Here is a 13019-nt window from a genome sequence, read left to right as displayed (position 1 = left end):
CCTTCAAGTTGTAGGGGGAGGGCAATTTGGCCCAACCCGGGTACATGTCCCCTTCTACCTCTCTGAGTTAAAGCAGATCAAGGCAAACCTGGGGAAGTTTTCAGATGATCCTGATAGGTACATAGATGTCCTACAGGGTCTAGGGCAAACCTTTGACTTCACTTGGAGAGAAGTCATGCTATTAGATCAAACCCTGGCCTTTAATGAAAAGAATGTGGCTTCAGCTGCGGCCCAAGAGTTTTGAGATAGCTGGTATCTTAGTCAGGTAAATGATAGAATGACAGCCGAAGAAAGGGACAAATTCCCTACCGGTCAGCAAGCTGTCCCCAGTATGGATCCCAACTGTGACCTCGACTGAAATCATGGGGACTGGAGTCGCAAACTTCTGTTGACCTGTGTTCTAGAAGGACTAAGGAGAATTAGGAAAAAGTCCATGAATTATTCAATGATGTCCACCATAACTCAGGGAAAGGAAGAAAATCCTTCTGTCTTCCCCGAGCGGCTACGGGAGGCCTTAAGAAAATATACTCTCCTGTCACCTGACTCACTCGATGGTCGGCTGATCCTAAAAGATAAGTGTATTACCCAATCAGCTACAGATATCAGGAGAAAGCTCCAAAAGCAAGCCTTAGGCCCTGAACAAAATCTGGAGGCGTTATTAAACCTGGCAACCTCAGTGTTCTATAACAGGAACCAAGAGGAACAGGCTCAAAAGGAAAAGCGAGATCAGAAAAAGGCCAGAGCCTTAGTCATGGCCCTCAGATAAACAAACCTTGGTGGTTCACAGAGGACAGAAAATGGAGCAGGCCAATCACCCGGTGGGGCTTGTTATCAGTGTGGTTTGCAAGGACACTTTAAAAAAGATTGTCCAATGAAGCTGCCCCCTCACCCATGTCCACGATGCCGAGGCAATCACTGGAAAGTGCATTGCCCCAGAGGACAAAGTTTCTCTGGGCCAGAAGCCCCCAACCAGATGATCCAACAACAGGACTGAGGGTGCCCGGAACAAGCACCAGCTCATGTCATCGCCCTCACTGAACCCCAGGTACAGTTAACCATTGAGGGGCAGGAAATTGACTTCCTCCTGGACACTGGTGCAGCCTTCTCAGTGTTAATCTCCTGTCCCAGACTGTCCTCAAGGTCCATTACCATCCGAGGAATCCTGGGACAGCCTGTAACCAGGTATTTCTCCCACCTCCTCAGTTGTAATTGGGAGACTTTGCTACAGATAGTAAGTATGCTTATCTAATCCTACACGGACATGCTGCAATGTGGAGAGAAAGAGAGTTCCTAACTTCTAGGGAAACCCCCATTAAATATCACAAGGAAACCATGGAGCTATTGCACACGGGGCAAAAACCCAAAGAGGTGGCAGTCTTACACTGTTAAAGCCATCAAAAGGGGAAGGAGAGGGGAGAACAGCAGCATAAGTGGGTGGCAGAGGCAGGGAAAGACCAGCAGAAAGGAAAGAGAGAAAGAGACAGAAAGAGAGAAAGAGAGAGAGAGAAAGAGAGAGAAGAAGAGAGACAAGGAGTCAAAGAGAGAGACAGAGAGAGGAAGAGACAGGCAGAAAGTCAAAGAGAGAAGGAAAGGGAGGAAGAGACAGACAAAGGGAATCAGAGAGAAAGAAAGAGAGAGAGACAAAGTCAAAGACAGAAGGAAAGAAAGAGAAAGTCAGAGAAAGAGACAGGAAGAAACAGAGAGACAAAGAGGAGACAGAGGAAGAGACAGAGAGGCAGAAAGTTAAACAGAGAAGGAAAGCAAGGAAGAGACAGAGACAAAGAAGGAGTCAAAGAGAGAGATAGAGAGAAGTAGTAAAGAAAAAAGTGTACCTTATTCCTTTAAAAGCCAGGGTAAATTTGAAACCTATAATTGATAATTGAAGGTCTTCTCCATAACCCTATAAACACTCCAATACCACCTTGTTATCAGTGTAAACAAGGGCGTAGCTCAAAAGCACTGAGGCCACTGACAACCTATAGCCTTCCTATCAAAAATCCTTAACCCAGCAAGTTTCCTAACAGGGGATCTAAATCTTAATTAATTACTATACAAAGGTCCGAGCAGACTTAGGAAGAACTCCCTTCAGGACAGGATAATAGATGGTTCCTCCCAGGCGATTAAGAGAAAAAGACACAATGGGTATTCAGTAAGTGACAAGGAAACTCTTGTAGAAGCAGAGTTAGAAAAACTGCCTAATAATTGGTCTGCTCAAACGTGGGAGTTGTTTGCACTCAGCCAAATCTTAAAGTACTTACAGCATCAGGAAGGAGCCATCTACATGAATTCTAAGTTAATATGGACTGAACGAGGTCTTACTAATAGCAAAGAATAATTGAAATCTCAAACTTACAAGGTTTTCAACAAAAGTAAAGTTTGCTAAAAGTTAACAGTGTAACTAACATGTATTATCCTACTACCCACATTCTCAAAGGATTTCTCAGACAGTTTGCAAGAAATAACGATATCTATCCTTAACGATCCCAAATAGACTTTCACAGCAGTGACTCTCCAAAACCGCTGAGGCCTAGACCTCCTCACTGCTGAGAAAGGAGGACTCTGCACCTTCTTAAGGGAAGAGTGTTGTTTTTACACTAATCAGTCAGAGATAGTATGAGAGGCTGCCAGGCATTTACAGAAAAAAGCTTCTGAAATCAGACAATACCTTTCAAACTATTATACCAACCTCTGGAGTTGGGCAACATGGCTTCTCCCCTTTCTAGGTCCCATGACAGCCATCTTGCTATTACTTGCCTTCGGGCCCTGTATTTTTAACCTCTTTGTCAAATTTGTTTCCTCTAGGATCGAGGCCATCAAGCAACAGATGGTCTTACAAATGGAACCCCAAATGAGCTCAACTAACAAATTCTACTGAGGACCCCTGGACCAACCTGCTGGCCCTTTCACTGGCCTAAAGAGTTCCCCTCTGGAGGACACTACAACTGCAGGGCCCCTTCTTTGCCCCTATCGAGCAGGCAGTAGCTAGAGTGGTCATTGTCCAATTCCTAACAGCAACTGGGGTGTCCTGTTTAGAGGGGTGATTGAGAGGTAAAGCCAGCCGGACTTCCTGAGTTGAGTGGGGACTTGGAGAACTTTTCTGCCTAGCTAAAGGATTGTAAACACACCAATCAGCACTCTGTAAAAACGCACCAATCAGCACTCTGTGTCTAGCTAAAGGAGTGTAAATGCACCAATCAGCACTCTGTAAAATGGACCAATCAGTACTCTGTAAAATTGACCAATCAGCAGGATGTAGACAGGGCCAAATAAGGGAATAAAAGCTGGCCACCTGAGCCAGCAGCAGCAACCGGCTCGGGTCCCTTCCACGCTGTGGAAGCTTTGTTCTTTTGCTCTTCACAATAAATCTTGCTGCTGCTCACTCTTTGGGTCCGCACTACCTTTAAGAGCTGTAACACTCACTGCCAAGGTCTGCGGCTTCACTCCTGAAGTCAGCGAGACCACGAACCCACCGGAAGGAAGAAAGTCCAAACATATCTGAACATCTGAAGGAACAAACTCCGCACACACCATCTTTAAGAACTGTAACACTCACTGCGAGGGTCCACGGCTTCATTCTTGAAGTCAGCGAGACCAAGAACCCACCGGAAGAAACCAATTCTGGACACACCTTGATCTTACAAAAAATGATTTTATATCAGATTGCATTATTTGTTGAGTGTCATTATTTGTTGATGAATTATTGGGGGCATATTCCTTGAGGGAAAAGGCAGCAAGTTGCTTAAACCAAATGACCACTGCATACTTTCTAGATTTTTACCTTTTGCCATACAAAAACAAAGCAGTTAGATGGTCCAGAAATAAAAGTCTGATTCTAAACATGCTCAGAACCCTCCAGGATGATACAATATTCTCTGTATCATAAGTGGTTTTGTACAATATGGGCCGATGTGTAATACTGTTCCACTGGTATTTCTCCTCCTACTCTCCACCACTGCCTCATTTATGGGTATGCCATTTAATGAAAGAACACCTTATAATCATTTCACACATCAACAATATCTAAAAGACTAGTCTAAAACCTCACACGAAAAGTCAAATTCTCTACTCCACAAGTAAGGAAACAAACTGCACACCAATAGAGTCATTTTCATTTATTATTTAACTTACCACACTTTATCTACTAAGGTTTCAACTACCACCAAAGAATAAACTAATTGTAAACTGATTTTGAGAGCAATAGACGTTTTCATTTTAATAGTAAAATCATCTACTGCAATTTCTCCTACTGCCACCTGCACTCTGAATCCACACAGTCTAGTTGCTAAGTTGACCATATTTTACATGTATAGAACTAGAATTGAATCTTGGCTCCCCAGCTTTTGGGAACTGAACAACTTTGGGAAACCACAGCTATACCGAGCTTTAATTTCACATACACACATACTGGAACGTAATGTAGACATGTTTTTTTTTTGAAGTCCCTTTGGGTCTGGAGAAAATGTGAACATTTAAGCGTCTCTTCCTCCTAGATTGATGACAACCTCCCTCTTTAAATAAACATAAACACAAAAATCAGTCCTTCTTTCAATGTTGGTTGAAAAAATATAAATATATTAAGTATCATAGCTAAAAACAATCAGTTCCCTCACCCCAGTCATCAGTTGAAATCAATGCCCTCATCAGACCATCTACTGAATCACTCTGTGATGACAACTCGAGGTCCTTGCGGTTCATCCTGCTGGCCCAATCTTCCATTCTTTGAAGAAAATAAAGACTTGGAAATATACAGTCCAATCAAAGGCAGAGTCCTCTTAACACAACAAAATAAGTAACTTTGCTTAAGTAAAAATTACTTATTCCCAGAGTAAACCAAAGGGTGCACTCAGAATACCTCAAGTAGCTACAGAAAAATGCACATTTGAAGACTTAAGTTTTTGTCTCCATTCTGTTTCTAGACAATGGTGTCAAAGCAGCACAAAGCACTACCTTTGAAATAATAATGTTCTCTTTAGTAAATTACTTGAAGATACTTTTGTAAGTATAGGAGTCTGACAGACCTAGAAACAAACTCCCAATCTTGCAGAAGAATGCATGTTTTCCAAAGAAGCAATGTCATGAATATGGCTGGCTTTCCTGTGTAACTCTCCAAAGCCTAGTTTACCCATTATATAATTGTGCTTTCTGGTTCTGCAGTTTCAGAAACCTGAGGACCGGAGGGTTGTTTCTATGGGTAAATGCATCTGAATTTCAAACACAAAAGGTTAAATTTTCTACTCCACAAGTCATCTACTGCAACCTTAAAATAAGGCTTGATTCCTAAGTTCTCAAAAACTAAAACAGGAAAAACATTAAGTCAAGTTAAGAAGCATTACATAAATCTTGCATAAAAATAAGTAACATAATAACACAGATTTTTTTTTTTTTTTTTTGAGACAGGGTCTCACTTTGTCGCCCAGGCTAGAGTGCAGTGGCCTGATCTGAGCTTACTTTAACCTCTGCCTCCCAGGTTCAAGCAATCCTCCTGCCTCAACCTCCTGAGTAGCTGGGATTACAGGCACGCACCACCATGCCCGGCTAATTTTTGCATTTTTAGTAGAGATGGGGTTTCACCATGCTGGCCAGGCTGCTCTCGAACTCCTGAACTCAGGTGATCAGCCCCCTTCAGCCTTGCAAAGTGCTGGGATTACAGGCGTGAGCCACCGCGCCCGGCCAATAACAGAATTTTACATCTAGAAGAGATGTCAGAAATGATTTCGAACAACCCTTTATTTTTAATGTTAATCCTGTACAGTAAGAACCATCAATACATATCATCTCTGAGTTCACTCAATTGAGAAAATAAAAATCCAGACATTGTTAGACTACCTATCAGGTAGGCACAATGCTCTTTTTAATAAGTATTTAATACAATACACATATTAAATAATGCTCCATTTAATACAGGTCCTCTGTTGCCCAGAAGACCTATATTGGTTTCAACGGCAACAATTTTTTCCCCCTCCATTCAGAATTAATCATCCCAAATAGGCAATGTGAGCATATTTAAAACCGTTTAGGGATTAATCTTCTCTATCATTGCTTACACCAGTGCCACGACCTTAAATTTAAATAGTTCTGACTGCTAAGGAATCTCAACACATTACATTCACACATTCCCGTGCATAGAAATCCTGAATTTGAACATATGCTTCAGCACCTGGGCAAGTCATTTAGTATTTCCAAAGCACAGTTTCTTCATCTGTAAAATGGACACAACCTACCTTCACAGGGATACAAAGACCAAACTAAATAATGTGAAAACATGTTTGGGAAGAGTACAGATAAACATATGAATGCTTGTTATGATTTTAAGGGCTCCAGATTCCTACATTTCACTAAAAGGAAGAATTTCGTTCAGATGTAGAAACTGAATGGACTACAGTTGCTGAGTCGGCATTACATACTTTAAAACCAAACAAGTTTCCATGGACTTTTCTATCTAAAGTTCCTTCTAGGGAAGTAGAGTAAGATGTTAAAACTTACGTATCTTCATTTTAATATTTTCACAGGTGGGGCATACACTTTCTTTTTTTTTTCTTGAGACTTTGAGACAGGGTCTCACTGTCACCCAGGGTGGTGTGTAGTGGCATGATCTCGGCTCACTGCAACCTCTGCCTGCTGGGTTCAAGTGATCCTCCTGCCTCAGCCACCTGAGTAGCTAGGATTATAGGCATTGCACCACCATGCCCAGCTATTTTTTTAATTTTTAGTAGAGATGGGGTTTCTCCATGTTGGCCAGGCTGGTTTTGAACTCCTGACCTCAAGTGATTTGCCTGCCTTGGCCTCCCAAAGTGCTGGGATTACAGGCATGAGCCACCATGCCTGGCCCATGGAGGATACATTTTCTACATTCCTCTCAAGGGCAGGAACAGTATCTTAGGCATTATTTTAGCTGCAGTAACTGGAACAGAGACTGTCTCTGTGTTTAATAAATATTCATCAGAATATACTTTTCCAGAATAAAGTAAAACTTTGGTAAAATATATGTGAGGTGGAAAGAGCTCTGGCCGTGGAGTAGACATTTGCTCTCTTATCATGTATTACAAGTCCTTCAAGCATCCTGAGGCTTCATTTCCTTTTAAAAAGTCTACCCTGTTGCTAGGCACGGTGGCTCATGCCTGTAATCCCAGCACTTTGGGAGGCCAAGGCGGGAGGATCACGAGGTCAGGAGATCGAGACCATCCTGGCTAACATGGTGAAACCCCGTCACTACTAAAAAATACAAAAAATTAGCCAGACATGGTGGTGGGCGCCTGTAGTCCCAGCTACTCGGGAGGCTGAGGCAGGAGAACAGCGTGAACCCGGGAGGCAGAGCTTGCAGTGAGCCGAGATCGTGCCACTGCACTCCAGCCTGGGTGACAGAGCGAGACTCTGTCTCAAAAAAAATTAAAATAAAATAAAATAAAATAAAACAAAATAAAAAATCTACCCTGTCAGTAATGCCCCTTTTATCCGATGTTAGACATCCACACAGAATACCACAAATAAGGCCTTTGAGTGACAAAAAGAAAAAGTTTCTAATGAAGTCCATGCATGCACTTTACGCATAGTAGAGACCCAGTGATTCTTATTTTAAGTGTGTGTGTGTGTATCTGAGACAGGGTCTCGCTCTGTCGCCTAGGCTGGAAGGCAGTAGTACCATCAGAACTCACTGCAGCCTCGATCTCCCAGGCTCAAGCAATCCTCCCACCTCAGCATTCCAAGGAGCTAGGACAACAGGCACATACCACCATGCCCGGCTAATTTGTTAACATTTTTATTTTTATTTTGTAGAAACTAGGTCTCCCTATGTTGCCTAGGCTGGTCTTGAACTCCTGGGCTCAAATGATCCTCCCGCCCTGGCCTCCCAAAGTGTTGGAATTCCAAGCATGTGCCACTGCGTTTGGACTATTTTAAGAATATTTCTAACAAACTGTTATTTGGTTATATTTCCCACTGGTGGTTAAAAGCACTAAGATAAGATAGATCAGATGTCCAAGGAAAGAGAAATTGGAGAACCCTAAAGTTTTCCCTCACTGATACATGAAGTAGAATCAAACCTTCCCAAAAAGGCAGATCCAATTCAATCCAAAACTATTCTACAGCCTAATATCACCAAACACTTGACAAAATATTATGCGGGCTCCATCTCTTACTTCAGAATTAGTCAACCTGTGATTAATTTAATCCCATCTTTAATTACAGTCAAAGAATAAATGCTCAGCAAATACTTCATTTTAACACTATCCACTGCTACCCTACTCATAACCTTGGAAGAAATGATAAGCCCTCTTTTATGGTTCACTTTTCCTTATTCAAGCAATCTGCTCACTAGCTGTTCTTTTATTTTTTACTACATGACAGTAACGAGTTGCAATGGAAAGGTCAACTGATTTTAACCCGAATTGGAATTATCTAAGAGCATTTTACATACAGAGATAAAATGGATTATTTTACAGAATTAATTTTACCCCCAATAATGCTAATACACTTTACAGAAGTACGATGTTACTATTTGCTAACTACAGGTAATCAGCTACTTCAAGGCAGTGACCACCTTTGCCCATTGGGATCATTAAAGCACACAACAGAGCACTGTAGCCAACAGAATAATTAATATTCCTGAGAATGTCTTTAAAAGACTTTCATGTATCGCTAATAGGATTCCAAATGCATGTAAGTCTTTTGGAAAGTTAGTTACATCTTTAAGAATCTCGAGCAAATTCTGGTTTATTCACTAGACGGATAAATGTGAGAAACTGATTTTTGATAAATCTCAGGATAAGAACTGTGTATTTAAAAAATTTTTTAAATGGCCAGGTGTGGTGGCTCACGCCTATAATCCCAGCACTTTGGGAGGCTGAGGCGGGTGGATCACGAGGTCAGGAGATCAAGACTATCCTGGCTAACACAGTGAAACCCCATCTCTACTAACAATACAAAAAATTAGCCAGGCGTGGTGGTGGGCGCCTGTAGTCCCAGCTACTCGGGAGGCTGAGGCAGGAGAACGGCGTGAACCCGGGAGGCAGAGCTTGCAGTGAGCCGAGACCGCGCCACTGCACTCCAGCCTAGCCTGGGCTACAGAGTGAGACTCTGTTTAAAAAAAAAAAAAAAACAGAAATAACTGTGTATCAAATGTAATTACAATTATTTCTTTTTAAGAAACTGCATTGGAAAAACAGACTGGAAAGAAACGTTTGCAGTATTTGTAGTTGGGTAATGAGACTATGGCTATTTTCTTTTCTCTGTATGCTAAATTTTACTTAATAAGTATGCACTAGTTTTACAATGAAACAAAGAAAAAAAGAGAAAGGAAGGAAGAAGGAAGAAAGGAGGGAAGGGAGGAAATGGGAAGGAGCACTGCTTAAAGGTAGCAAAATGGCCTAATTAGACCAGCTAGTTACCACTTAGTTAAATACTATAATTAAGTTTTCACCCTAGCAAGGAACTTTCTAAGTGATCACAAATGTTAACTAAGTCATATAATATCTGCACTGAAGGGGCATCTTACCTAATTCTGTCATTTGACAGGTGTAGCAAAGAAATTATAATTATACAATGCTTTACAGTTTACAAAGTGTGTTCAAAATGTCACATCATCTGTCCTTCAAATACTCCTGAAATAGGCTCATATGCCCCATTTTAAGGATCAGGAAATTGAGGGTTACAGAGATAGTAATGTGCCTTAATAATAATGTCTACGATTTATCAAATGTTTACTACGTGCCAGACTCTGGGTTAAGCACAATCCTGTGAAAATTATCCCTACTTTATAGATAGAAGGTGAGGGGGCCAGGCGCGGTGGTGACTCACACCTGTAATCCCAGTACTTTGGGAGGCCAAGGCAGTTAGATCACTTGAGCCCAGGAGTTCCAGACCAGCCTGGGCAACATGGCCCAACCCCGTATGATGCGGGGGCGGGGGGGCAATTAGCCGGGCATGGTGGCACCCACCTGTAGTCCCAGATACTTGGGAGGCTGAGGTGAGGGGATGGCTTGAGCCCAGGAGGCAGCAGTTGCAGTGAGCTAATGCCACTGCACTCCAGCCTGGGCAGCAGAGTGAGACCCTATCTCAAAATAAAAATTAAAAAAAGGAGAGAAAAGAGAAAGTGAAGGGTAGCCAGGCACAGTGGCTCACGCCTGTAATCTCAGCACTTTGGGAGGCCAAGACAGGAGGATCACTTGAAACCAGGAGTTGGAGACCAGCCTGAGCAACATAGCAAGACCCTGGCTCTACAAAAGATAAAAAAAATAGCCAAGGTTCGTGGTGTGAGCCTGTAGTTCCAGCTACTTGGGAGACTGAGGCCGGAGGATCACTTGAGCCCAGGAGTTCCAGGCTGAAGTGAGCTATGATCGCATCAATGCACTCCAGCCTGGGCGACAGAGCAAGATCCCGTCAACAGAACAGAACAGAACAGAACAGAACAGAGAAAAAGAAAAAGAAAAAGAAAGAAAAGGAAAGGAAAGGAAGAAGAAAGGAAGAAAAGAAGGAAGGTAGGTAGGAAGGTAGATTAGGTGACTTGCTTGAGATCATACAGCTAAGTCACTACTCTGATTCTAAGCCATACACTTAAAACACTTAAAACAGAAGTCTTGAATTACCTATAATTCAACTTCACAGAGCCCTTTAGTAGAGTTGGCTTATGATCCAGTCCCATGTTCTCTCTTTTAAGAGTTACTAAGTCTGACAGCCATTATGAGGGTCTATAAGCAAAAGCACTAGCCCAGTCATACCTAAAAACTCATGTTGGCAGAGAGCCCATGCCTCAGAAGAAAGGCGTGAATAACTAGAGTGCAGGGGACAAAGCTAAGAAGTCTTATAATGTACACATTAAGAAGCAACCAAGAATTCAAAGGAAACACTCCCCAGAGCAGCAAGGATAGCAACATCACGATATCAACAATTCCAGCACCTTACACTCCTGTAACCTAGCGCAATTTCCGCAGAGCCTTCAGGTTCATCTCAACGGATCCTCGCAAAAACCTGTGGGCTGGGCTGGGCAGAGCGGGAAATCAGTCTCACTTTACACAAGAAGCCGAAAGGAACGCAGAAGAGGGCCGGGTGGGCAGAAAAGCACGAGATTAAGAGCCAGGGGCAGCCACCTGGGGTGACTGGGCGCCTCCACTGACTGGAGGAAGAACGCAGGGCCCGCGGCGAGGACAAGGCCCAGAGAGGCCGAAGTGCTGGGTCCGTCGCCCGCCGAGGCTCAGGGGCCTTGGAGGTCGGCCCAGGCGCCTATCTACTCACGTTGGACCAGCTGGTCTCCAGAGAAGACGGAGGAGCAGCTGGTGACCAACGCACAGGGTACGCCCGCAGCCATAGCTGCGCTCGCAAGCCGGTTCCGTCTGGCAGCCGCTTCCGCCTTGGACTGCACCATGGCCGCCGGCGCGAGGGGGAGACACGCCGGGGAGGGCGTTCTCGGAATAACCAGGCTGCCCTGACCCCGCCCCCAGGCCCCCTTCCGCTCACAGCGTGGAACAGGCCAGGCCGCGCGTAGTGTTGCCATGGGGACGAGCGGCCCCGGCTGAAGGTTTCCATGCTTGGAAACCGCGCCTCCGCAGAGGTAGCAATTCCCTGACCTAGCCATGGCTCAGAACACTGAAAACCACGACCCTGTCGGATCCATCTTAATCCAGGTGGGAAACGGGCCTCCCCCGGCCCTGCCCAGCCGTGCCACTTCCGAGCGAGGCCCCGCGCGCCGATTCACGGGCGCTTAGCCATTTGGTGCGCCGTCCCTAGACTGCCTTCTACACGCGAGAGGCTCCCCAAAATGCCCATCCAGACCTTCCCCCACGGCTCAGCGCACTCCCGGTGACTTACCGTGTAGGTTACGCCCCAGAAGTACGACCTTTCTGCCTCTGGGAAAACTCACGCTGAGGCCCCATTTTTAAATGTTACATTCTGAAAAATGTGAACCCATCACGTCGGGAGCGGAGGAGAGACAAATCAGACACTCTAGGAGGTGATAAGAAATTTGGAGACAAATTGAAATATGTGCATTGCTTTTCTTAAACTCCCCAGTTTTTTAGATCTAAATGTTCCTTGTTGGGGAACACACACACAGAACAATCAAGATAACTTGGAATGAAAAGATATAACATTTAGAAACTTGGTGAAGGAGCTTTTTAATTTGAGAGGGGAAATGTCAAGAAAGTCTTGTCCAATACAGGACAGTTTGTAACAGTTGCACTAAGATGTTTCTGCAATGATTATGGCATTTTGTTTTCACATTTATGTGAGGTAGCTTTAAGATATTTCCACATATATCATCGGTTTTAACTATCACATATATAATAGCTGCATTTGAGTAAGTCTTGAAGTCATTTGTGTAAGGTCACTCTATCAGGACTGTCACTCAGTCGGTCTGAAGTGGGTCTTATGAAAGGGATCTAATTTTTCTGGCAGAATTTTGATCTCTTACCTCCCATCTAGGAGAGATTTCCCTAAATCTACCTTTTCCCAAATACAAGCCCCTAAACTCACCAATTTCATACACTTCCCCTTTAAGAATCATACCTAAATCTTACCTGATCTTTTATCACCCTCACTTTCACCATCACCGAGCAATGAATTTAACCAAACTGCAAAGTCTGAGGGAACAGTCCCCCAAAAAACTGCCCTAACTTCAACACTCATTACCTGCAAGTTTAGAGGTCCCCAGAACCACCTCACTCAGACAAGCTGGGTACAAACTTAGGGGCCCCATCACCACCCTCACATTCAATGATTCACTAGAACTATTCGTAGAACTCAGGAAAGTGCTGTGCTCACACCTCCAGTTTTATTATACTGAAAGCATACAAATTAATCAGCCAAGGGAAGAGATGCATAGGACAGAATCCAGGAGGGGTCCAGACACAGAGCTTTTGGTAATCTTACCCCTGTGGAGTCATGGACATCATTACCTGCATTACTTCCTCCCAGCCACAATATGTGACAATATGCATAGAATATTGCAACTAGAGAAGCTTATCTGAGGCTTTCATGTCCAGAATTTTTACTGGGGCTCAATCTCACACTGCCCTTGTGGTTGACCATTA

General features: G+C 43.6%; 2 protein-coding genes across 13 annotated transcripts in view; one reads left to right on the top strand and one right to left on the bottom strand.

The window, feature by feature from the left end:
* Nucleotides 1-11371, bottom strand: part of LOC105488115 (alpha and gamma adaptin binding protein) — a 60577-nt gene extending 49206 nt beyond the window's left edge. For 2 of the 4 annotated variants that reach the window (XM_011751893.2, XM_071101158.1), the window contains exon 1: nucleotides 11227-11371. In XM_011751893.2, the coding sequence (XP_011750195.1) occupies nucleotides 11227-11356 (130 nt within the window). In that variant the 5' untranslated portion in view covers nucleotides 11357-11371. Of the gene's footprint in view, nucleotides 1-10891; nucleotides 11198-11226 lie in introns of those variants that run through there. The other 2 variants (XM_011751901.2, XM_011751911.2) reach the window with 2 other exon arrangements.
* Nucleotides 11372-11453: 82 nt separating this feature from the next.
* Nucleotides 11454-13019, top strand: part of LOC105488099 (IQ motif containing H) — a 257039-nt gene continuing 255473 nt past the window's right edge. For 8 of the 9 annotated variants that reach the window (XM_071101152.1, XM_071101156.1, XM_071101155.1 and 5 more), the window contains exon 1: nucleotides 11454-11615. In XM_071101152.1, coding sequence (XP_070957253.1) covers nucleotides 11565-11615 — 51 coding nt within the window. In that variant the 5' untranslated portion in view covers nucleotides 11454-11564. The remainder of the gene's footprint in view (nucleotides 11616-13019) is intronic. The other variant, XM_071101150.1, reaches the window with a different exon arrangement.

The sequence above is a fragment of the Macaca nemestrina genome, chromosome 7 (assembly GCF_043159975.1).
Source record: "Macaca nemestrina isolate mMacNem1 chromosome 7, mMacNem.hap1, whole genome shotgun sequence".
In the NCBI taxonomy this organism is placed as follows: domain Eukaryota; kingdom Metazoa; phylum Chordata; class Mammalia; order Primates; family Cercopithecidae; genus Macaca; species Macaca nemestrina.
This window is presented reverse-complemented; position numbering and strand designations above follow the sequence as displayed.